Consider the following 26418-nt stretch of genomic DNA (forward strand, 5'->3'; position numbering starts at 1 on the left):
AATTTAGTCAAAGCAATAGCAAGGATCTGGGAAGCCATACCATTCATGTAACGCTTTATTGCACTGCTAGGGAGATATGAGTCAATCTGCATAGATTTCTTGTTGGGCCCCAATTTTTTTTTCAGCAAGAACAGGATAATTGCTACTGACTGCCTCTGTAATCTGCAAAATGTAGCTGGTCCAGTTCAGCTCTCCTGAACGCAGAGTGGCTGTCACGAATGGAGGTGGAACGGCTGCAAACAAATGGGCCTCTCTTGATTTTTCCTCTTTCCAAATGTCAGATGCTTGGCTCTCAGCACCCATCACCTCTGTGCAGCTGGCTGCTCTGTACTGTGCCAGCTGTGCCTTCCATTGCACCAGCTGTTTCCCCTGCTTCCTCACCCCTCCAAGCTTTTCGCAGAGAATAACTAGACCTCTTTACCCCTGCTGCCCAAAATCACAGAACAGGTAAGGTTAGATGGGACCACAGGGGGTCATCCGGTCTAACTTCCCTGTGGAAGCAAGGTCAGCCTCGAGCACATTCCACACGATTGTGTCCAGTCAGTTCTTGGGTCTCTCCAGGGAAGGAGACCCCACAACCTCTCTGGACAATCTGTTCTAGTGCGTGGTCACCCGCACTACAGTAAAGTTCTCCCTCATGTTAAGGTGGAACTTCTGTGTATCAGTTTGCTTGTGCATCAGCTTGTGCTTCTTGTCCTGTTGCTCGGCTCCACTGCCTGACACCCTCCCTTCAGATATTTATACATATTGATACGGTCCCCTCTCAGACATCTCTTCTCGACACTGAACATGCCCAGCTCCCTCAGCCTGTCCTCACAAGAGAAATGCTCCCAAGGTCCCTATCCTGTGCTGGACTCACTCCAAGAGCTCCAAGGCCCTCCACTCCTGAGGAGCCCAAAAGAGGACACAACATTACCAGCCCATACAAGCCCAGGCGCCACACCACTCCCACCCAGCCCGCGCCGCTCCGCCAGGAAACCTCGCGATATTTCCCGCCCGCCCGCCTGCGCCTGTAAGCGCACGGAGCACCACGGCAACGCACTTCTCGCGATACCGACGCTGCCGGTGCCGGGCGGGGCGGACTTGCGGCCCCGGTCGCGGGCTCGGCTCTCAGCGGCTGCCGCTGTCCCGGGGCCGCTCGGGGTGCGGAGAGCGGGCACAGAACGGGGCCCTTTCCTGAGGCCCCCCGGGGGACCCGAGGCGCCGTGACCCGCCCGGCGGAGGGGCGGCGGCGGGTCCCCAGCGCGCCGGTGCCCGTCAGCCCCCGGTACCTCCACCCGCGGCCTCCGTCGGGCTTTGAACAGCCAAAAGTTAAAATGTGTGATGATGGTGTCCCAGGTAAGCGTCTTCCGTGTGTCTTGCTCTACAATATCGTCGGATTTTGTTTTTACAGTCATTTATTAGAGTGTAAAATAAAAATAAAAAAAAAAAACCGAAGGGAAAACAAAACCTTACACTCTACATTAAATGGTCAGCCCTCACTAGTTAGTGAGCATTCGTCATAATTCCGTAGCGTAGTGGTTGAAAGGAACTGGTGTGTGACAGGAGGCCATTACCACCATGATTTAGTACAGTTAATGTTGACAGTAGCACATTTTTTCCACCTGTAGTAAGAGGGGTGAGTACAGGCAAGCGTCTTAAATACCAACTTTCATCGTTGATGGTAAATGTACTTATACCCATGCTAGGAAGCCATACGATATTTTTTTCTTTTGTTTCTAAAGACTGTGGTGCACATAAATTATGGTTCTTATTCAAAAGCCAAGAACTTGGTGAATCAGACTAGATAAAGTAAGCAGTTCACCCTTTGGCTTTAACAGCATTATTTTCTGGCCTTTCATAAGCAATGGTGTCTTTAATACCATTTTACGTCTTAGCCCTTTTCTCATTCTGTTCCGTGCTTCTCCCTAGGTTTGGAGCTTAGTAACACTAGTACTATTGCCCAGTGTAATTTATTCCACTTTTGCACCTGAACTCTAGTTGTGATGAGTCATATGCTACTTCTTAGCCTCAAGTAAATGCTTCGTTAAAAACAAAAACTCCGTCGTCTTAAATCATGGTTTTAACTTGAGAGTCTCTAAACGTGCATGTCCAGTCACTACTGTGGAAAAAAGGAATTATGGAAGTACTCTGCTATTTAAACTTTGATTTGCATATATAACAGTGTGCTGTACATAGCTGACTTCCGTTTTTCAGTTTTGGTTCCTGTTCTCATGAAATTGCAGAAAGAATTAGATGCTACTGGGAGAAGTTAATGTACTCATCTTTTTGCATTGGGATGAGAGATGATACAAATGCCATGAACTTTAAGGATTAGTTATGTATGATTTGTTGAAAGTATATCCTGTACTTCATCCATGCCTCAAAAAGCTGCATTTGAGCTTCAAGTCTTTGAGAAGATCTGAGGGAATGGCTGAAGGTCTTGGAGCAGCTTATGTAGCAGGTCCCAAGGTATGGGGCTGAGCTCCAAGATGATGGGGGCACTATTAAAGAGATCTGCAAAATGGTGAATTGAATGAAGAGGCTGTGGGGTTTGACCTTGTTAGTGTAAGAACTAGTGGCCCATCAGTTTCAGTCTTTGGATCGAAGTTTGTATCAGGCAGAAGCGTTATGTGTATTCAGAGCAGGCCCACAATGTTTTTAGTCAGATGTCACCAAATTCTAGGAATCTGCATGTGTTGAGAGGGGAGTGGAGCTACTTGAAAGAGAGCAGTCTGCTGGTTTTGCTAAGCAGACAAACCACCTGGCCCATGAAATCTCGTAACTAAAAGAATACTTTGGAGGCCAAAGAATTTTGGAATAAGGTTGTTTGGTAGGCTTGTACTATTTTTATTGTTTACCTACATGTTAGCTTAGAGCCAATGCTGGCTGCAGAATAGTGAGCTTGGCTGCATGGGTGCTTTTGATTACTCTAAGTGTATAGAATTAAATCTGTTTAGTAAATGAATTAGAGTTATAATTGATTTAACTAATAGATTGTGGACAGTAGTCCTGTAAGTGTACACTTCCAGGCGCTCAGAACTTGGTGAGGACAACCAGTCTTCTTGCAGTTTTTACACAGAGACATTAAAATGGGTGAAGGTGGAGTTTCATGCCTTCAGAACTTTTTTCCTTACCTCTGAAAAGTGTCTGAGTTGATGTGTCCAGGAACATACACCACCACTGGTCATTGAATGATGAATACTTGCTCTGGTGCAAGATTATCTCTGGCTCACTCCTTCCTGTAAAAAAGGTGCTTCTCATGCCAATTGATAATGACTTTCTTGTAAGTATCTAAACTTATTCCAGCAAATAGATAAGAAACAATAAAGGTTCTGAAATGAATCCTGCATCTCTTTGTTTTGGGATAACTGAGCAGGACAAGATTAGAAATTGTTTCTGCAAACTCCGAAGATCATCCCTTTTTCTCTCAGTTCAGGTTTGGAGAACTTTGTGCGAGCCATTATGTGCGAAGTCTTTTTATTGTGAAGACCTTGTTTTTCTAGTAGAGGTGTTTTGTTCTGTTTTTCACTGTCAGTATGATGTGGGGTCTTTCCAGTTTGATACATACTGCTGTATTTGCCTGTTTGAAGACACTGTGTAAACTTAATGCAACGGAATCTGGATTTTGCTTTTTTTTCTATACATCTGTTATTTCTGAAATAGTGGTGTTAGAGCAAACTACAATTCTATGTCTAGCTCAGGCTTTGGTTGTAAACAGTAACTGCTATTTTGATTCTAGTGCTACTTCCAATAAAGTGTTTCATATTAAGTTGTATGCATTTTGTCAACTAAATTTACATCCATTGTTTTAATAGTGAAGAAATTAAATACTTTGTACTTCAGACCAATTTATCACTATGTGTGTTTGTTTTTTTTTAATAGACCATTGGTGTATTGGGAAGAAATGCCTTGCCCCTTGTTTTGAAAATGGAAAACTTCATGAAGGAGCGATAACTTCTCTTGAAAAGGACAAGAATGAAAAATCATTCTTGGAATCTGAAGAAAGGAAAATACTAGTAACAGAACTTTGTGAAGTTAAAGACAGTAGAGGACCTTGGAAAAGCTTAATATTTGATGAGGGCGATCTGGAAAAGCCATATTTTCCTGATCAAAATCTTCCATCTCCTGCGGTTGCTTTTAAATTATCTGACAAAGGTGATTCTATCCCATCTACAATTAACAGATACCTGCGTGATTATCAAAGGGAAGGAGCCCAATTTCTGTATAGACACTATTCTAATAAAAGAGGGTGTATTCTTGGAGATGATATGGGCCTTGGAAAGACAATACAGGTATTTTATTGTTTGTTTTGTGGGAGAATATAATATTTTCTGGGATCTGTAAATCTATTTTAAAAAGCATTGTATTTATGAAGTTTAAACTTCCCTCTGCTGTTGCAGAGATGGATGAGGCAGGACATGATATTCAGGACAGCACTCAGAGCCAGGAGCCCGTTGCTGATTTAAGACTCATTCCTTACAGGCATAAAACTGAGATGTGGCTCCTTTTGGTATAAACATGAGTAATTACAATAATTAAGATGTTATTGTGTTGAATTTACTTTGAGGATTGATACCTGCCCATCATGAAAGCAACTTGCTGTGGAGTACACTAAAAGAACTTCAGACCCTTATTTGACTCTTGCTTTTAAAATACCTTTTTCATTTTTTGCTGAAGACAAATAGTTTCATTGTTCTGGGAATGCAAAATAACTGATACTTTTACTCCCATCTGTGGACATAGTGCTTTGGTATTCCATGCTACTTCTATCACTCTTTTGGGAATGCAGCTTGATGCAGACTGGTGAGAAGACAAAGTGTAGTTGGACATTTTCATTATGCTTTGAATCTGTGTGACCTAAATTACTGAATTTTTAACCTTTTTTTTAACAACTTACTTTGCTATAATTAAGGTGACTTTATGTGTGGAAATTCTCTGTAGTCTTTCTGATTTAAAGTTAACAGTTTGAGTTCTGTGGAGGGTGATGTTTGAACCAATGTCTTTTCTCTTGCTCCCTGTATCCACTGTAAGCTCATTCCTTCACTGACAAGTATTGGCTGTCGTATCTATTGCCCTTCCATTTAGGAGAATGTTGACAGACACCTTTCAGCACAAAAAGGTGTTGTCCTATAGCAAACTAAACAAGAGGAGTGGGTAAACAGAACTAGCAAAACTCTGCATAGAGCATTTGGAGTTGTATTGTGGATTTGTATATATAGCTGATGATGCTCTTGTAACAGATGCTTATTAATACTAAACTGCATTCATTTTAAACATGGCCATGTTTATGGTAGTTTAAGAACTCAGTAGTTGTAGAAGACTGTTTCTACTCAGAACTGCAAATAATCTGATTTCATGTAGTAAGAAATATCTATCTATCTGTCTATCATGCATCTATGTGAAAGATAATAGTAAACTTGAGGGGGAGGAACTAAATTTAGTTGTCTTGATTACATCTTGCATTTTTGAGTCTCAGAGCTGATTCTCTAGGCTGATTGTATCACACAGTGACAGTGTGTTCCTATGTGGAATTTATATCTGATGGCTATTTTTTAAATGTATGTCAAGTTTTCAGAAGAAAGGTAGAGATTTCGAAGAATATCTTATATGAAGAATATCATATGTGAAGAATAACAAGGAGGGATTCTGTAAGTACATGGGTCAAAAGAGAAAGGTTGAGGAGTCTGATCTGAGGCAGTGAGCAAACTCGTACTGGTCTGGTGACTTTATATAATGGAATGATGGTAATGGTCAATATGGGAAGATGAACGGATGTCTCTGCTTCTGCAGGGCCTTTGATATCGTTCCACATGACATCCTTATTTCTGAGCTGGAGATGGGTGGATTTGATGGATGGACAGTGCGATGGATAAGGAATTGGCTGGCTGGCTGGATGAAGCCAGAGTTGAGGTCAATGCCTCTGTGTTCAGGCTGTGTTGGGATTGAGGCTGGTGATGAGTCATGTCCCTCAGGCTCTGTTTTGGGACAGGCTCTGCAATGTCTGCCTCATTGACACAGACAGTGTGCACCCTCAGCACGTTTCCAGATGAGATAAATCTGAGCAGTGCAGTTGATACAAGAGAAGGAAGGGATGCCATCCAAAGGGACAAGTGTGAGAATTGGGCCTATGAAAATCTTATAAAATTAAACAAATTCAAGTGCAAGGTGCTGCCCGTGGGCTGAGGCACTCCCAGACATGAGCACAAACAGAGAGAAGTTGTAGAAAGCAGCCCTTACAAGACGGTCTGGGGGATTCTTGTGGGTGACAAGCTGGACATGAGCCAGCAGTATGTACTTGCAGCCTTTGGGTGTATCCAAAGCAACATGTCCAGCAGGTCAAGGGAGGTGATTCTACCCCTCTGCTCCACTTTCCTGAGACCCCACCTGTACACTGCATCCAGCTCTGGGGGTCCCCAGCACAGGAGGGATGTGGACCTGTTAGATAGGTCCAGAGCAAGCCACAAGGTGTTCCAAGGTGTAGAGCCTCTCTCTTCCTATGAAGAGAGGAGGAGAGATTTGGGGCAGTTCAGCCGGGAGAAGAGAAGGCTCTTGGGGGACTTCATTGCAGCCTTCCAGTAACCTTTGCATTCAAGGCCAGGTTGGATGGGGGCCTGAGCAATCTGGTCTAGTGGATGGCATCCTTGCCCATTGCAGGGGTTGGAACTAGGTGATCTCGTAAGGTTTCTTCTAACCCTTACCATTTTATGATTTTGTGATCGTGTTTATTTTTTATAAAACACAATGTTCAAGTTCAGCATGGGAAAGACAGTTCAGTGGATATGAAGTAAAATGGTAGAATTCATTTGTTTAGAAAATGTTAGTACATACGAAAAAATACATCTAAAGTTCATTGAATAACTGATACAGTCTTAGAAAAAAGTTGACTTATGCTTTTAAGTTGGCTGAAGCTCACTGTTTATGAATTAGAGGATAATTCATGAGATAAAGACTTTTCTAGAAATCCTTTGAATTTTAATGTTCTTTGTACTTCTGAACTGATTTTTGCTTTTAATGGCCTGACCATGTGGTTCATTCATATCAAGCTGAAGTTTAAGTGAAGGCAAATAGAATAATGTTTCTTAGTGTGATTGCACTAGTTTGCTATCAAGGCATTTAGGTGCTTCTTGCTTTATCTAGAGCAGCCAAAGACTTCTGATAATGAGTTGCTTTTTCTATGCCTTTGCTACTCTTATAAATTTGTGATGCAAATTCTTCCAAGAATGAAGAATGTGGAAAAGATGCGGAGATTTATTGTTCAGTTGAATTTGATTTTAATTTTCAAAGATTTTTAAAAAAATCCTTAGTTAAACAACATGTGCAAACTAACAGTTCACCTTGACCTCTGCTTATGAGATATTACGTTTAAAAATGTTTGGTTTACTTTGATTCTACATACCTTTCTTTCACTCTGTGGCCATACATATGGATTTCTTCTCTCTTCTGTCCATCTAACTATTCTTTTCAGGCAGGTATTTTTTCTGCGCTCTGCTCTCCAGACTCATCAGGGAGAAAGTTCTTTTTTGGGAAATCAACAGCTGGTAGCTTTACCTCTTTCTTGCTATGAGCAGCTGTGTAGCAGCTGCAAAAAGGAAGCGGCTGGAGCTGGCTACTCTGGATGAAACGGGCGTGTTGAGTTTTCAAAAGAAGGGCACCTCTCTGGTGATGCATCTGGTCCTTGCTGCTGCTTCGTCCATGGATACCATTTATCCCACATGGATTTTGAATTTGCATGTTCTGGCCAGATATTTCTCTGCCTTCTTCCTGTTTTTGGATTATAGGAGGAGTTTAGAATATCGTGTGCTGGGATGTTTGTCCTTGCTGTGATTTATTGTAATAAATATGTTCTCATAATCACCTTTGAGTGATGATTTTGTTGTCAGCAACAGGAATTTGAAGAAATGGAACATACAGAAAAAGGCATATTAGTAAAAAACAATTTTCTAGTATAAACCTTTTCTTCCTTTTGCAGAAATAACATTGAGAGGATAGTTAGAGGATATCTGTTCCTTTTGTTTTCTCATCTGAAATTCAAGTACCCTGAAAAGAAGGAGAGTTACAAGACAAGTGTCAGCTCTGTTTTTTCCTGGTTCTTTCATACTCTGTCTCTTGTGTATTTTTTGACTTTTCCCCTTAAAGAATAAAAGAGTGAGATAGAACAATTAATTATTCTTATTATTAATTCAATGAATTCTTGGGAACCCAAGGGAGGGAGGGGTCCCATTTTAAAACCAAATTTATTTAAAACCAATGAACATTGCTTGCCTGCACCCCCCCAGAAAAAACATCTCCCCCCCACCAAACCACCTTCTGAATCCTGTCCAGGATATTGTCCTAAATGTTTATTTTTTGTGGAATTCATTCAATTTGTTCTTGTACCTAGTCACTGAGAGTTGTTTTCTTTCTTAAGGTCATTTCATTTTTGGCTGCAGTGTTGCACAAAAAGGGAACACATGAGGATATTGAAAATAATATGCCGGAATTTTTACTGAGGACAATGAAAAAAGGCTCACATTGTAACCCCAAGAAGGTAAAACTTTTAGTGATACTATCTTAAGGATTTTCCTGAAAAAAGGCAATATTCAGATTTGTCTGTTTGTTTGTTCTAGGAGTTTATGTACATTAATTTTTAAATTTCAGCTGCTGAAGTAGGATTTCATGCCTCTCCTATTACTGTTTGGGAAACCTTCAGTTTAGCAGACTGTCATAGTGCCCTGTCTCTCTAGTTGTTATTGTCTCATCTGTTACTACTGTTCATCTGCGCTAACAGAAAATATTTGGAGGTGTCTGGGTTTCATTTGTGGCTAAAGTACATTGAAAAGCGCATGCCAGTGAGTAGAAAATTAGTGTTGTGTGGTGATAGTTTTAAAGTAAAAAAAGCACGTATATCTATTATAATAGGGTATTTAATTAAGACAAATCCGTATGTTTGTAAGATGTATTGCTAATAGCCTTGTGATGTCCTATATGTTCTTGATTGGCTGTCATAATGTCAGAAGTATGTCTGACTGATAATCTGTGTAATCAAATACTATGACAGCAGATAAAAGATACATATAAAAGTTCTATGCAAATAAGATAAATCTGAAGATCATTTTAATTTTACCCATTACCGAAACCATATGATTTCTATTTTCCATTATTGTTTTTATTTTGCTGGAATAGTTTGAGAATTTGAGTGGTGTAATGACTGTTGCTCTGTGAATAATGGGTACGTGCTCCTCAGGTAATACAGGCTGAGGGGAAGGGGTAAAAGGATAGCACTTTATGTGCAAAGAGCCAGGAATGCTTCTGACTAAGAATAAGAGAAGAATGTCACTTTGAGGACAGTTAATGTTGAAACAGGTCACAGAGAGGTTGTAGACCCCATCCATCTTTCTGGAGTTTTGATGAGCTCACTTGGGAAAGCCTGGCTTTGAAATCAGTATTGCCACTGCTTTTACTGTAAAGTTGGACTGAAAATGTCCCAAATTCACTTTCTACCTTACTGATTTTATTATCCTGTGATATTAAATGAATTATGTGAGCTGTCCTAATTTTTTTAACCCTTTTCAGGACTATTTGCTTTCAAGTCTCATGATGACTAGACTTGTGGATTTGAGGAAACTTCTTTATCCTCTTCCTGCTCTTATTTTCTCCATTTGTAAAACATTTTGTGGTATACAGATGGTATAACAAAGCAAAATGATAGTGTGTCACATCTTACTGCAGTTGTTAGAGTATAATTTGAGTAAGAAGTGCATTTTAGTATTTAATTTTAGTATTATGGTATTTTTGTGCTGTATTATATACAAACTGATTACTTTTGAATTTATATTAACTTTAGATGTTTTCCATACATCCTTTGAAATGACAGAATTAAACAATCAAACTGCTCAGAGCAGTAAAGCAGTCGAGATCTTGACTTCAGTTTTTGAGAAATTGCTATGTTGTAGTTTTTCAAGTGATACTATTATATATATTTGTTTTCAGACTTTTCTCATAGTGGCCCCTCTTTCAGTGCTGTACAATTGGAAGGATGAGTTAGACACATGGGGATACTTTAAGGTCTGTGTCTTACATGGCAGTAAAAAGGACGATGACATGAGTCGCATCAAGCAAGGGAAATGTGAAGTTGCTCTTACAACATATGAGATACTCCGCCTGTATTTGGATGAATTTAACAGGTAATAGTTTTAATGTGATTTTTTTAGACACTGAATCTTAACTGACTGTTTGTGCATTGTTCTTTCCAAGGATTTGTTTCTGTGTAATATACAGTAATTTCACGAATACAAGCCGCACCATTTACACCAAAATTTTGGTGGAAAACCGAAAGTGCGACTAATATTCCAGGGCGGCTAATTTATAAACAAAAATGTGATATCTGCCCTTACCTGGTACCGTGCTGGTCCTGTCCCGAGCCAAAATGGTTTGAAATCCATTGTTTCCTGGTGTTCCGACGATGAACCAATCAGAGAACAGCTTATTGCCTGCCTGTGGATGGCGGCGTTACTGAGGAGCGGGGGGTGTTATCGGGGCGAGTTCCCTCGACGAGTTCCCTCGGCGAGTTACTTCAGCAGTTTGATAAAAGTGTGTGATACTTCTCTGTACTTTTTAAAGTGTTTTCAGTCTTGTGCGGCTGCGCGGCTGGCTGGGCTTGCGCGGAGAGGGTGGGGAGGCCACTTGGCTCGCGCGGCTGAACGGGGTGGCTGTGCCGGCACGGAGATGTGGCTCCACTCGGAGCTCGGCTGCTCGCCCGCTTGCCCACGCGGCTGAGCTGCTGTTTAAAGGCAACGCGGATCTGTTGGGAACGCTTGCAAAATGACCACACTATTGTTCGTGTCTTTTTCGGCTTGTAAATAAAACTTGCGAGGAACGCTGCCGCAGCTATGGTCTATGTCTTTCTTCACTTGGAAATAATGTTTCCAAGTTCGGCAGTAAGCCAGTAAGCCCCGGCGATCCGCGATTGTGTTACTAAATGGCGACTTTGAAAGTTCGCCGCGAACGAAAACGTGGCTAATATTTGGGTGCGGCTTTTTTATTGACAAAGACATCAACGTTGCCGACACACCGGATATGCGGCTTATACTCCATGCGGCTTGTATTTATGAAATTACTGTATTTACTGACTCACTGTGCTGCAGAGAAGAATTCCCGTAGTATTGAATTTATCCTGTACAACTGAATTTAACTGTTACATTAGTTAAACAGTTCTAATGAGTTGACCTTGGCTGGACATCAGGTGCCCACTCTGTCAGTCCCCTTCTCAGCTGGACAGAGAAGAGAAATTAGGATAAAAAGCAGCTCTTTAGTTGAGATAAGGCAGTTTACTAAAGCAAAAGCAAAAATTTAGGCATGTACAAAGAAAGAGGGGGGGAAAAAAACTTTATTTTCTGCTGTCAGCTAGCAGTGTTGAGCCACTTCCTGGGAAGTGGAGCTTCTGCACACATAGCAGTTGCTCTGGAAGGCAAACATCGTAAATAACTAATGTCCCATTCCTCCTCCTTTCCTTAACTTTTATACCTTTTATGACCTGATACGATCTGGGATGAGTTATCCCTTTGGACAGTTTAGGTCAACTGGCCAAGTTTTGTCCCCTCCCATGATCTTTCTTACCCATTCCCAGTCTACCGATGTGGTGGGAATGTTGAGAGACAGCACCGATGCTCTGCCAGCCCTACTCAGCAGCCGCCAAAACACTGGGGTGTTAACAACACTCTCCCAGCTACCCACAGACCTCCGCTGTGGGAAAATTAACTTCATCTCAGCCAGACTTAATGCAACTATCTTTGTAATGGGACTCTTGATAGCAGTAAGTGTTTGAGTAGTTCCCATAAAACTAGTCTTTGCTGGTAATGCAGTTATGAAATATTCTCTGAAAGATGCAGGAATTGCCTGCCTGAAAACTGATGACGTAGAATAGAAAGTATTTCTGTCTTCTAGTTCAATGTAAGGAGAGCAATCACCTGGAAATTTTAACAAATGTTCAAAAAGGTATTTTGCTTGTTATTTGCTCTTTTCACCAGCTTGATGAAATTATTGAACCCTAAAAGCTTTGAGATTTAAACCTACACATTTCTCATCCATTCCTAGAGGTTCTTTTCCCTTATGCCATCTTGAAAGTAGGGTACAAGTTGTGTCAATGGTTGGTGGTAGCAGCTTGCCCTCAGCAGCTGATATAAGTAGGTCTGCAGATCTTGGCGTTTTGGGTGTTGGGAAAGGTCCAGGCCCCAGAGAGTACCCTAGTTATCTGGAGATCCATCATCAAAACGATCAGATCTTCATCTCTGTGCTCAGATCTGAAGTACAGAAAGCAAAGAAGTAGAGATAGAAGAGTAGTTTTGTTATCAGCCCCTTAAGAATTTGTATTCTTTCTGAGGAACTCTTCATGCTTGATCATGGAATAGACTGTAGTCAGGAAATAGGTGCATGTGTGGACCAGTGCTGATGTGGGACTGCCTGCAAATACATTTCTTCAGCACACAGATTTACCAAACTGTTTCTGCGGAGGATGTGACTGGATGGACCTATGATCTTGACACCAGAAGAAGCTTTGTGTCTTGCTTCACTACAGTGATGGATTTGCCTCAAAAGCTGCTCTTGAATAATCAGCTATCAAGGATAAGAGTACATATGCTCAGTTATGCATGTAAATCACTATGAGAGATTTAAGTGGAAGGAGCTGGGATATGAACATCTGTTAGACTTTTCAGAAACTCCAATTTTTACCGTATTTTGGGAATGTAGGACTGAATGTATTTAGTGGGTAGCAAAAACGTCCCAAGCTTTCATTAGTGAACTAAATGCAGCTTGCTCAGGAGACAGGCTTTCTACTAAACCTCTCTAAACATGTCTCAGCTTTTTGCAACATATCAAATTGGATATGGTTGTTTTTTGAAATATTCATATATGTAAAGTGAACTCAAAAAGTTAGTAAATCTCTTCCTAGAGACTTGAAGACCTTTTTTTATTATTATCACAGTATACGGGTCATTCTACCCCTGAGTTTTATTCTTGAACTGGCTCCAAAATATCTTTTGGTTACTGCTTATAGCTATGTTCCTTCTCATCACAGTCCCAAAATACTAAAATTCTTCTGCTATATTGGTGTTGTATAGATACTCTTGAGCGATACTTTCTTGTAGAAAACCATGCAGATTGTAATGTTTTCAGTTCACTGGTAGTTGCATGGGATAATTTGTGTTGGGAAAAGGAGGCTTAACCCCTGTTAAGCGTATTTAAGTACATAATTTCACAATTATAAGCCGCACCATTTTGACTAAAATTTTGGTCCGAACCCGGAAGTGCAGTTTATAATCAGGTGCGGCTTATAATCATGAAACTTATTATTTTTAGTAATTCTTAATTACGAGTGGAGTTAATTTTAGTGAGATGTACTGGATTCCTTGGTCTACAGATTGAAAACTGCTTTCTTCACAGAAAGCTTTTGAAACAGGTAACAGTAGCTAATTTATTTGGTGATATAGTTTAGTCATTGTGTTCAACTATGCTAATTGAATTTTGCTAAAAAAACAATATAAAGAAATGGAGGGGTATAATACAAAAAAACAGGGAAATCAAAAAGTAATAATGTGTTATAGTACCATCACAGCTATTTGTATGGCTGACTTCACTTTTTGTATGTGGGATGATGGGACAAATAACAAATAAAGAAATCTTTTTTTGATCTGCAGTATAGAGTGGTCTGCTGTGATAGTGGACGAAGCACATAGAATCAAGAATCCAAAGGCTCAAATAACTCAAACGATGAAGTCATTAAAATGCAGTGTTCGCATAGGTCTTACTGGAACCATTCTTCAAAACAATATGAAAGAACTTTGGTGTGTTATGGACTGGTAAATAAAATATTTTCTTTTATGTTTAAACACTTTTGTGTGTTAACTGTGCAGTGAGTTTGGGGCAGGACTGGGTGATACGGAGCCATCTGTGTTATAAAATGACAACAACAAAACACAACTCTCAAGCTCAAAACACCTGCTTTTTTTGAGAAAATAACTTTCTGGGAAGGTAAGCTCCTGGTATTTTATGGTTACTCAATACATTTGGAGTTCATCCCAGCTGGCTCCTTTGGGGAATTTGGGAAGTAGTTAAAATTACTCTTCCTCCACCTCCCATATTATCTTGTCTCTTTTTTTTTTCCTAAGGACACTCTTTTTTTCTTCTGTCCTTCACTCAGTAGATACGGAATCATTACACAGCCTTGACCACCATAGTGCCTTTGTTCTGTCCAGTATTGCAGGTCATTCTGACCTACTTGGAGGATGAAAGTAATAATGTTTTGCCTTTTTTTCAAAATGCTCGAATGCACATATTTGAAAGGTAACAGCCAGAAAAGCTTTTAATGGTCAAGGAGAAGTGCAACTGACCATAGATACAAATCTAAACCTCATGGGAGCGCTTTGTAGAAGAGGAACAAAGCAAACATGCTCTAGATATAAGGCTACACAGAACAAAAATAGCAGGAGGAATGTTTTAAGCTTAGTGTTGCATCTGGTTCATTAAAACTATGCTGATATTGTTAGTAAATTGTTCCTATGTATAATGCCGCCAACAATTAGATTCTTTTTACTATTGGGTTTCTCAAGATTTTATTTAGTTAATTGTAGTATCTGCATATTTTGTTTTCATAAAACCAGCAAAAATTTAAAACATGACTGCTTGGCTTCCATTTTAGGCTCCTCAATACTAGCAGCCTTGTAGTTAGAGGTTCTATATACTTGTGATTTCTGTTGTTCTGGTAAGCTTTTTTTTTTCTTGAGATTGCAACCCTTTTCCTAAGGAGTATGTTTTAGCATTTGAGGATCACAGAAAACAAATGAAAAATGGCATGTCTTGAAATAGTATATGTTTCTGTTTGTACTTTTTGAAATTTTTAGTAGTTTATCTGGTGACTGCTGCTTTAAGAGATGTTGGTGTTAGCCAGAAAGAAAAAAATTGTGGTATACTTTAAATCAGTGAATCAATCCCCCCTCCCCTTTTGTTTTTTAATAGGGCTGTACCAGGACTTTTAGGTAGCAGAGTACATTTCAAGAAGAAATTTTCTGATCCAGTGGAGCATGGCCAGAGGCACACTGCAACTAAAAGAGAACTAGCAACAGGTCGTAAGGCCATGGTGAAGCTAGCAAGAAAAATGTCTGGCTGGTTTCTGAGACGTACTAAAGCGCTTATCAGTGATCAGTTGCCAAAAAAGGAAGACCGAGTAAGAGTGCCTTCACATTTCAATTACAATGCTAATGAATGTATCTCTTCTTTTTTAGTTTCTTGATGTATTTTCTCTCTTGCATCATGTCTGTAGTTTTTGGTCTTCTCTTCATCTTATTAACTTAAGAAACCTTGGAAAAAGTGCGCTTGAAGTAGTGTCCTTTGTTCACATAATTACTATGATTGCACATTGAAATGGAGTTAATCAAGCATGAAAATACTCAGCTACTCTTCTGACTAGTGATTTACACATCTGTTTTATGTGTTTTTTGTCCTTATCTCTGCAAGCCCGAAGCAATGTATGTAAATTTCTTGAAATTCTATACAGAACTTCTGAATTTGCATCTTGACATTTTGTGTATGGAACACTATGCTTTTAACTCCCTCATTTTTGATCCTGAAATAAAAGAAAAATCTTTTTTCTGTGATAGGTCTGTAATTCTGTTCATCTGATGCAATTGTAAATATTATATGAAGTGATAATACTTTATTGATATAACTAAGACTTCTGCTAAATCTTTTCTTCAGAGTTGACAAATAGGTAAATTTGCAGCTGGTTTTATTTTCAAAATTTGGTATTATTTCTTCATCCTTAGTTTATAATAATGTCATCTAGGCTGTCTTCTGAAGGAAAGATTAACACAAACATGACTCAGTCACTTTTCTGAATCCAGCAGGTTTTATTCTTTTCATTATCTTGTTAATGTGAGTATATGTTCAAGTTACTGCTGTATTGTTATAACTCAGCATGGTGCTGCTACTGTGTGGATAGCGTAGGTTAAGAAATGATCTTGGGATTTCTGTCTCATGCTGCTTAAGACTAAAGATGTCATGGAGATGCCACCCATGGTCTTTAAGAGGAGAGATCAGAGTTTTGGCCATAGCACTGTGTAGCTCCTTGCATTCTCATTGTTTATTCTGTTTGTCGTGCTTGCATCATGCTTGCTGTAGTGCTCTATAATGGCTAATGCCTAAAAAGGGGAAAGAAAGGGCAAATTAAGCACCTTGAAAAACAGAGAGAAATTTGTAATTAACATTATGCATTTGCTTCTCTCACTTTCCCTTGTCCTATTCCTTCATATTTAAAGCTTTTGAGCAAGATAACAGCAGGTTCTTGTAGAATGATATTGATAATCTTCGTAGAATTTTGGGGTGGAATAAAATAAGTATGCATACATTTTGGCTATTGTTTCATGCTCTTTTGGTGTTAAGGTCCACGTTTTTTTTTTCATTTGGTGATAGAATCATTTCCTGTAGCTATTTCAGCAAGCACAGTCTTAATTTCTACTTTATTTTCAGTGATCTGTGATTTGTATTTTTTTGATGCAGTGAGGTTTTTTTGCCTTTCATTATGTGCTGCACATGATAGTACTTCTTGTGTTTTCTCTTTGGCAGATGGTGTTTTGTTCCCTAACTGAATTCCAGAAAGCCGTGTACCAGGCTGTGCTAGAGACGGATGATGTATCCTTGGTGTTAAGAGCAGGAGAACCCTGTAGCTGCAACAGTGGCCGGAAAAGGAAGAACTGTTGTTACAAAGTAAGAATTTGATACTGTTTGGATTTTCGAGCATAGTTTTCTGAATTTCTCCAGAGACTCTCTGCTGATGAAGAGCTGATTGAAGTGTTTTACTACTTGCAGCCTGTTTGGGAAATCCCAACTGGAAACATGGGGAGCTACATCACCAACATAATGAAGTTAGGCACTTTGGGGTTACTGTAAAACTGCTTTGCATGCCCTGAGCAGGTGATTGTTACATATGTGGTAAATTCTGGATCCTTTGTATTAATAAATGCACCTGTGATTTAGTTGATATTGGCAAGGGTACTGCATTGAGATGTTCAGTGTATGTCAGGCATGCTGCTATCGGGTGCCTTAGATGGTTTGTGCGGGAGCTGCAAATGGAAGACACCCTGAACTCAGCAGGTTGCCTGGGCAGTTCGTTGTGTTCAAACTGCAGTTGTGCCTTTCTGTGCTGTTAAACATTCACTTTGCCTTGCTTCGTGAGGGGAGAACTGTAACAGAAACCACAGACCACAAGCTGAACTTTGTCCATGAGTAACAGCTTTGCAGATTTATTCAATCTTCTCTAGACTTCTTTAGACCTTGATTAGTCTAGCTTTGTATTTGTTTTGTGTACCTCACTTAGTGGGCTCAGATTAAGCACATCTTTTAAACATTTTAAGCATATGTCTCATGCTTGTTTCTCCCTTTTACCTCTCTGGCCTGCTCTGGTTCTTTGTGTACTGTTTTTGTGGTTTTTTCCAAATGATGTAACTTCTTCAATTTCCTGCATCTTTCTTTATAAGCGATCTCCTTATCAATGTTCCATGGATACTAGCCTTCTTTGCAGATTTTTTTTCTAGTGATGTTTTGTAGAAAAAAAGAAATACTGGTGAACTTGTTTCACGAAAAGGTGATAGGCAAGCCTGCAGATAGTTGAATGATAACTGTGAAATTTAGTAACTTGAGAAGGCAAAGGAAAAAATACTGATCAAGCCAACCAACCGTAACTGAGAAGATAGCTGATGAGGTTCTTGCTATTGCACTGTAGAATGTCTGAAGGTTGAATTTCGCTACTTGAGGTGTTTGTAAAGCTTTATAGGCTTTTGCTGGAGAGAAAGGTAAAGTTAGCAGCTGAAAGGTAAGAAGTCATTCAAACTGCTCTTACTTGATTTAATCAGTTGTGAAGTTACCGTCGTTTACTGAAGAGTTCTTGGTTATCTCCATGTGATGTCTGTAGAAGTTACTATCTGAAATGTTTAGCAAGCAATAAACATAGTTGTAGGGGTTTTTTTTATTGAGAAGATATTTCTATTAATAGGGTCACAAAGCTGCAGGAAAAACAAAATTTAGTTCAGTTTTATCAGAAATACAGTATTCATCTCTCAGGGATCAGTTATAGTACTAAGAGTTATTAATGCATTAAACCTGGTAAGAATAACATTTATTTGAGATTATAATTTATTTTCAGTAGTATTTGTTGACATAAACTGAGGTGTTTATTTTTTGAAGGTAAATGCACATGGTGAAACGATCAAGTCATTGCGCTTCAGTTACCTAATGATCCTACAGAAGGTTGCAAATCATGCTGCACTGCTGCAGACAGACAACACTAGCAAACTGCAGGTTAGTTTCAGAAGTATCTAAAATATTGCCTTGTGAAAAATGAATGGGATGAAAACTCCTGAATAGAAATTGCTACTGGCCTCCTTTGTAAGTCTTAACTAACTGCAGTAAGCTATTTTGTTAAATTCCTTTTCCATTCAGACGTACAGAACACATTCCTTACTAAGATGTTATAAAAACAACATGTTAATTTAGTTGATTCATATCTGAAAGTAAGGGTTATAAGGGTTATATATATTGAAGAGATTGGGGGGGAGAATAATTTTAGTGATTTCTAATAGTGCTATTTTTTGTTACATTTATGAAGAGTGCCTGTAAGAGGAATGTCTGTGTGCAAATGAACAGGTAATAGGTAATTAGAAATTTTTTTTCTCTAGTACTTTATATTAAGAGCTGAGTTTGTTTAAATAATGAGAAACATGTTTTAGAAGAAATTGCTCAATGAAAGATCAGTATCAGCTTGTGTTGTTACTATGGCAAGTAACAAGACCCACAAACAGCAGTTTTAGTAATGCTTGTTTTTGAGCCTTAAGATCCAGGAAGGAGGAAAGAGATTTATGGATGTTATAATTTTCTCTTAGAATCTATCAAGGAAGAGAAATCAGAATGTCCTAGCTAATTTTCTAAGTTTGTTCCATTAAAGCAGTTTTGCTCTTTTAGAAATGTTACTTTTAGTGTCCAGCACATTACACGCAGCATACACCCAGATGTTTTCAGTGGGCTTTTTTGTGTATTGCATTTGTAGTTTTTGTTGTAATAACATTTGATATTTAAATAACCTCTGAAATAACAGAATACAAATATTTTGTGACTTACGGTCTTCTACGTCATGCATAATTGTTAATTTTGCCAACATCTACTAAATAAACTTTACAGTATTTCTTGCCTCAAGCATTGAAGGCCCTTGTATATGCTGTAAGAGGTGTGATCTTTTCCTTCTCTCTGGAAAAGTGGACTTGAAGTGTGAGGTTGTGTGTAAGTTCAGAGCTAAGTTTAGCAGTGGAGCTTTATGTGGCTTTTGAACAGCTTAAGTGCATTTCCTGTACAGTTTGTGTTCTGGAACAATACACAATTCTGGCTTGTTGTGCCAGAGGGTCAAGAGAAATATTGGTGCACAACTGTTGGCTAATGCAAACCTCAAGGCAATAGAATTTTTTGAAACTGATAATTCTGGCCAGGAGAAGAAATTTTGTGTATGATCTATGATTTCAGATTAAGAATCTCTTTTTTTTATTTTTTAAATGAAACAAAACAAAACACAGGATATGTTTTATCCAGCAGTTTTGTAGTGAACTAAATTAAAAACCATATAACTCTGCTTGAGATACTTTGGCAGATCATATTTCAACCTGTTTAACTCCTTGCATGGCTTAATATAGCTCTGTTTTTTAACACCTGTTCAATCTTTCTGCTTTTCTTCCAGGAAGCGCATATCAAACGAGTTTGCAGCCAGGTATTTTCCAGTTTTCCAGATTTTGTGCAGTTAAGCAAAGATGCAGCCTTTGAAACAATTTCAGATCCAAAATATAGTGGAAAAATGAAGGTAAACCCATTCCTTAGAAGAAAAATAAATGTTAGTGATAGATTTGGTCTATATTATATGGATATAAGAAAATATACACCTAATAGTTTTGGTGGTTTTAATTATTTTGCTTTTGGTTGATCATACAACAGCAGGTGTCTCCTCTCATGGATCAGTATTTATCTGGGCAAAGACTGGATAAGAGTAATTTGTGATGCTAAAATTTTCTGTGATTTTAGCTTCACGTGTGGATGGTGGACATGCAAATGACCCTTATAGTCAACAGAACTATTGTTTCATGGAACCATAAATTCCAGTGACAGTCAGAAATACTTGGCAAAGAAAAGGAAGCAAAACAAAATCATTATGGGCTTAATGGTTTGTGCATAGCTTCAATTTTGTGTGTAGTTCCAATCTCTCCTCTCAAAAAGTGTATGTTAGACTTTTAAAATTTTCAGAGGATAGTTCAGAGTAGGGCCACAAGGGTGATTAGTAACTGTGTGTCAGAAGCAGCCAAGTAGGCTGGCACTCTCCAGACTGTAAAGAATGTCTTAGAATAAATGTGAGTGGGACCTATGCAATCATGAATAGAATTGAACTGGTGAAGACGTACTGAATGCTTACTGACTTGAACCCTTTGGATATAAAATGAAAATAATAGTAGTCATGCTAAGGATGACCAAAATACATGTGTCTCATATAATCTGCAAAACTCCTCATCTCAGAAACTATCTTTCTCTGGTTTCAAAGAGGAAGAAAAGATGACATATAGTGTAGATGATGATGATGTTGTTTAATGTAGATGAAAAATATGTCTAATTAAAATGAAAACTATGCTAGTTTTAGTAGTGCTCTGGATCTGAGGGTAACTGGGGGGCTTAGAAGCTATGCAGAATTTTGGCTCTTCTTAAACCTGGATATTAACATTTTATTATTGGGACTGGTGGCAGCAGGAAGTCAGTGTTGCTGTAGTAGGAGCGACTGTTATCATTTTACTGATTTGTTACTATGTGAGCAACATCTTTCTTTACTGTTAATACATATGTTAAATACCTGCATAATAACTTTGTTGTATGCGGTTAATTATTTTGAGAAAGTGAATTTAGTTGTTAAGTTAACTACCAGCAGATTTTTAACACATAGCTTTGAAAACCAAATCCATCATCTTCAGGAAGGGAAGAATTGCTTATAAAGCAATTCTCTTACTGATTACAGTAATTTCACGAATACAAGCCGCACTGAGTATAAACCGCGTCACCGGGTGTTGGCAAACATTTCGTTCTTTGTCCATAAATAAGCCACACCTGAGTATAAACCGCTCTGTCGTTCACAGCGAGGACCCGTGTGCAACAAAGTTGCCAAATAGTAACAGATTCACGGCAGGGCGGAGTTTACTGACTTGGCTCGGGCCATGAGGGCTCAGGGCTGCCGACAGGGCTGGGTGGCCCAGCGCGGCACTGCCGCTTGGTGGGGCCGCTCGGGGCCAACCGCCACCACCGCTGGGCTTGGTCACCCCAGCCCGGTGCTGCCCCACGGTGGCGGGGGGGGCACAGCCCACCGGCACCCGCGGCGGCGATGGGAGCTGAGGATGGAGCCTGCCTGCTCCTGCAGTGGTGGCACGCGGGGACGGGAACCCCCCGAGTGGCGGGGCCAGCAGCACAGAGCCCCTTGCCTCCCTCCAGGCCGTGGGGCCAGCAGGAGAGAGCTGTCCCGCCTTCCCCTCCCCCACGCTGCCTGCACGGAGCAGCTCCACCCGCTGCGCAACAGAGTAACCAATTTGTAACAACTGCATAAATGCAGGGTTTTACTGGCAGGTGCTCAACTTTGCAGTTTGCACTGACTCGGTTTGCATTCCTGGGGTTGAAGATGTCAGAAAATTATTTGCATATTGGCCGCTCCTGAGTGTAAACCGCATTTCTGGAGTGGGAGCAAAATTTTGGTCAAAACGGTGCGGCTTGTATTCATGAAATTACTGTATTTTACCATAACATTATCCATGTTTTACATTTTTACTATTTTATTGTATTTAGATTTTTTCCTTTCATTTTTCCATTACATTATCCTGGAAAATTGGCAACCTATGGCTTAGACATGTGCACCCTTTGCCAGATTAAAAACTGGCTGGGTAGCTGAGTCCAGAGAGGGGTGATGGGTGGTGCCACATCCAGCTGACATCGGTCACCAGTAGTGTCTCCCAGGGCTCAGTGTTGAGGCCAGTCCTGTTTGTTATCTTTACTGATTATCTGGATGAGGGGATTGAGTGTGCTCTCAGTAGGTTTGTAAACTCAAGATGGGTGGGATTGTTGGTCTGCTGGAGTTTAGGAAGGCTCTTCAGAGGGGTCGGTGGGCTGAGACCAATGACAGGAGTTTCAACAAGACCAAATGCCAGATCCTGCGTTTGGCCGCAACAACCCCCTGCAGTACTGCACTCTGGGGCAGAGTGGCTGGAAAGCTGCCAGGTGAGAAAGGATGTGGAGATGCTGGTCAACAGTGGCTGGACATGAGCCAGCAGTTTGGTCAGGTGGCCAAGATGACCATCAGAAATTTTGTCCAGCAGGATCAGGGAAGTGATTGTTCCCCTGTGCTCAGCATTAGTGAGGCCACACCTTGAGTGCTGTATCCAGTTCTGGGTCCCTCTGGGCAGGAAGGACACTGAGATGATGCTGGAGTGTGTGCAGAGAAGGGCAGAGGAGCTGGTGAAAGGTCTGGAGTGTCAGGTTTGTGAGTAGCAGCTGAGAGAGCTGGGATTGTTCAACCTGGAGAAAATGTCTCCCTTGACCCTCCTTATTACTCTGCACAACTACCTGAAGTTAGGTTGTGGTAAGATGCTGTCCTAATTCTGTGCAGAGGCTGTGAGGGGCTGGTTCCTGGAGTGGTGCAAGTGTGACAGTGGGGTTATTCTGTACAGACAGAAAGCCAAAGGTGTCCTGGAGTGCGTCAAAGGAGGTGTGGCCAGCAGGGCAAGAGAGATGAATTTCTTCTTCTACTCCACTCTTACAGTGCACTGTATCCAGTTTTCTCAGCACAAGAAGTATATGGACATGTTGGAACAAGTCCAGGGGGGATCATGAAGATTATTAGATGGATAGAGCATCTCTTCTGTGAGAAAAGGCTGAGGGAGTTGAGGTTGCAGAGTCTGGAGAGGAGAAGGCTCTTGGGTAATCTTATGGCCATTTTTCACTGGTGAAGGAATTCTAAAGAAATCTTGAGGGGAACTTCTTACAGTGATAGGACAAGGAATAGCATAATCAAAGTGAAAGAGAGTAAGTTTAGATTGGATAATAGGATTAAATTCTTCATTGAGAGGATAGTGAGGCACTGGAGCAGATTCCCTGTAGAAGCTGTGGATGCCCCATCCCTGCAAGTGTTCAAGGCCAGTTAGGATGGGGCTTTGAATCTAGTAGGTGTCATCCCTGCCCATGGTGGCATGATTTGAAACCAAGTGATCTTTAACCCAAACTATTGTATGATTTGGTGGTCTTTGTGCCTGGAAGCAGGATAATGGGTTATATAGCTAATATTGAAAATAATCTGGGCTTTGGGTCCATTAATTTTAACTTCATTATGCCAAAGATTGATTCATACCTTTTTGGCGTGGTGACTTGCTTTTTTGTTTTCTATTCTAAATTATTAAATGGAAGCTATTTGTATTTCATACTGTCAAAGTGAAATCATTCAGAAAGTATTTAATTTAGAACATTGTTTTACCATAAGAAAGTAATCACAGAGTAGTCAACTGGTACTAGAGCTTAGAAATGGCTTTATTAATTTTTAACATGTTTCTTTGGAAATAACTGAGACAAATGTTAGTAAAATGTTTTTAATAACCTTGTTGCACTGTAGTACTTGGCGTTTCCTGTTTCATAAATAAACTCTAGAAACTAAGTGAAGTTCTTTTGTAACTTTCATCTGGTAGTGTAGACTGAATAAACATTACGTAGTCTTTTAACTTAAAACTCTACAGACTGCACAGAAATTTTGGTACCGGTGTATATACTTTTGCAGATAAGCATAGTTGCAAAGGAATAGTTTGTGGCATTTTAAAAAAAAAAAAATATTCAGGAAAGGGGGAAAGGCTGTAATTTTTTTTTTTTAATGAATTTTATTAGCAAAGCAGCTGTAACTGTTTTTCAGAGTTGGAAAGGTTCCATCTGCTTAACGTATCTGTTCTCCAACCAGAGATAAAATACACAGGGAAACATTCTGTTATGGGATATGAATTACTTCCACCAGTAAAACTAGATTTGCTTATACCAAGGGTTAAATGGCCTGTATGTTTGTGTCCTGCCTGTTGATGTAGCTGCAGTCATCTCTCTGTGCGAGCTGTAGCATTAGCAGTTTACCACACCAGGTTTTCTGTTCTGAATTTTGGATTACAATAAGAGCCTGGAAAAAACAGTCCTGCAATCCAAATGTACAACATGTATAATCATTGATGGTGTACCAAATATGGTGTAATGAGGACATTAATATATTTGTGTAACAGTGGGAGGTGGGTAATACACAGTGATTAAAAGCTACAGCTTTTTTTTTGTGGAAATATCCCCTCCCTTTCATTCGTACTGCAGAATATAGTTTTCAAGCATTGCTGAAACATTTTATTACAAGGTGAATTTCATGCTTAGATTTTGAAATAGGAGTAGTTGAATATATGAGAACTGAATGAAAGGAGTGTGCTACTTTGTTAGGAAACCACTTTTTTGTTGTCATGATGTAAGATAGTGGGGACCTGCAAAGCGTAAGGACAAGTGTTTCATGGCTTTTGAAACACAATGATTTCAGATTGCCCACACAGAAGTATTGGGGACTGCTTGGAAAAGAAGACAGGTGAGATTAGCTTTATAGTCCTGCAGTAATTCTCTTTCAGACTACCTTGATTGATGATTTCTACAGTTTTGTTGAAATTGTGTCTCAGAGACTCTATAAGCTTTCTAAGTGTAAAGGGTTACTAAATGTGTGGGCAGTTTGATTTTTTTTAGAGGTTTTTTTTTTTTTTTTACTCTGCACATTTCCACAGATATCTATTTGTCGGGTTTTGGAATACTGTTCTTAATACAAATCTCTTAGGAATAACTGTTATATTGATTTAATTATTTTTGCTTGGGATATCATCATTCAGTAGTAAAATGGAAGTCTATTGGGGCACTTTGCAAGAAGTGATAGCCTCTACAATTAAACATAACCCTGATCCAGGCAGGCCTGGCTTTGAAGGCTTAAAAAATACTGTAGGCTAACTTGAACATCTCTACAGAAAAAAAAATCTCAAAAGCAAGAGGCAAAATTTCATCACATACAGACAACTCATAATGTGTAGCAATGGGGAAAGGTATGTTTAAATCCATATGGACTCTTAAAAAGACCATGTGGCTTCTGCTTGAGTATGATCAAGTATTTGTGTTTTGGACCAAAAACATGCAAGATAATATTTCGGTGTGCAAGTGTAATATTTACTTCTCTTTGGTGCAAAAACATTTATTACTTTTCCCTTTTAAAGTTGTTTCTTACTCCAGAATACCTAAATTCGTAATAGGGATGAAATTGGTAATTTCATTTAGGCAAATTTTGTGGATTTATTTTTGTATTCTCCTGTAGGAAATTCATTATTTAATTTGTACTTTAATAATATCAGTAACACAGAAGCCAATTCTTTCTAGTTTAAAATAATGTCACTTCTGTTTCTTTTCTTAATGTGGCTAATTAAAATGCTAATGTAGTATAGCTCTTCTCAAATTGCCTATTGTGTATTTTTTCCCCAGTAAAATAAATCCTAGTTTATGTGTTCATGTACAATGAAACAAGGCCAAAAAATCTGTCATTTGTACCTTGTTTTCACTTTTATCAAGCTGGCTGACATTTACTAAGGGTCTCATAAGTGACATATATTTAACATTTTATGTTCTAGATATTGTCCAGAATCGTACAAACATTCATTGTTATTTGATTGTCAAAGATTTGTTAGGCTTGTAGTGAAATCACTCTTGATTAACAGTTTATCTATTTATCAGTGAATAAATACAGTTTCAAAAATATTTATTGCCCAGTGGGAAAAAGCTAAAGTCATGGTACAGAAAATTCCTCTTTTCCCATTGTGTATGGCTTCTGCACAGTGCTCTAGACCTGCCATTGCCAGATGTGGACATGCTTCTTTTGAAAATAACAGTATCACTATTATACACAAGGCTCTGGATTATTTGCTTCCCCACCAGAAGAACGTTGCGTGTGGGCGGATTATTGGCATTTCAAGGTCTGCGCAGAGTCTGGGAAGCTGGATCCTACTGTAAACAGAGCAACAGATGAGAGTGGGAGTGGGGAAGGGCGTACATCTCACTGATTATTTTAAGAAGATAAGTTCCAAGAAGCTCTGAACTCAGATGTAGGACAGAAAGTTTAAACAGACCTTGGAGTTTTCAGGATAAATATGTGCATTTTTAAAATGAAAATACTCAGAATCTGAGGTAGTGTGTGACATAAGTCACTTTTTGTTGCAGTCTATGCACGGACACAAGCAGCTTCTGAATCTACCTCTTAGTGGTCTGATTACCTTTTTCACACTTAAGATTTCCATGTACATTCTTGAAAAATGCAGA

The 26418-nt window shown here is 39.4% G+C and overlaps 1 protein-coding gene across 2 annotated transcripts in view; it reads left to right on the forward strand.

Moving 5' to 3' along the window:
• The first annotated feature begins 1067 nt into the window (after positions 1–1067).
• ERCC6L2 (ERCC excision repair 6 like 2) overlaps positions 1068–26418 on the forward strand; it is a 54066-nt gene continuing 28715 nt past the window's right edge. The window contains exons 1-9 of one of the 2 annotated variants that reach the window (XM_033085089.2): positions 1068–1338; positions 3865–4274; positions 8390–8509; positions 9952–10145; positions 13656–13817; positions 14974–15181; positions 16579–16719; positions 18196–18309; positions 19733–19852. In XM_033085089.2, the coding sequence (XP_032940980.1) occupies positions 1317–1338; positions 3865–4274; positions 8390–8509; positions 9952–10145; positions 13656–13817; positions 14974–15181; positions 16579–16719; positions 18196–18309; positions 19733–19852 (1491 nt within the window). In that variant the 5' untranslated portion in view covers positions 1068–1316. The remainder of the gene's footprint in view (positions 1339–3864; positions 4275–8389; positions 8510–9951; positions 10146–13655; positions 13818–14973; positions 15182–16578; positions 16720–18195; positions 18310–19732; positions 19853–26418) is intronic. The other variant, XM_033085088.2, reaches the window with a different exon arrangement.

Source organism: Catharus ustulatus, chromosome Z (assembly GCF_009819885.2).
Source record: "Catharus ustulatus isolate bCatUst1 chromosome Z, bCatUst1.pri.v2, whole genome shotgun sequence".
Classification (NCBI taxonomy): domain Eukaryota; kingdom Metazoa; phylum Chordata; class Aves; order Passeriformes; family Turdidae; genus Catharus; species Catharus ustulatus.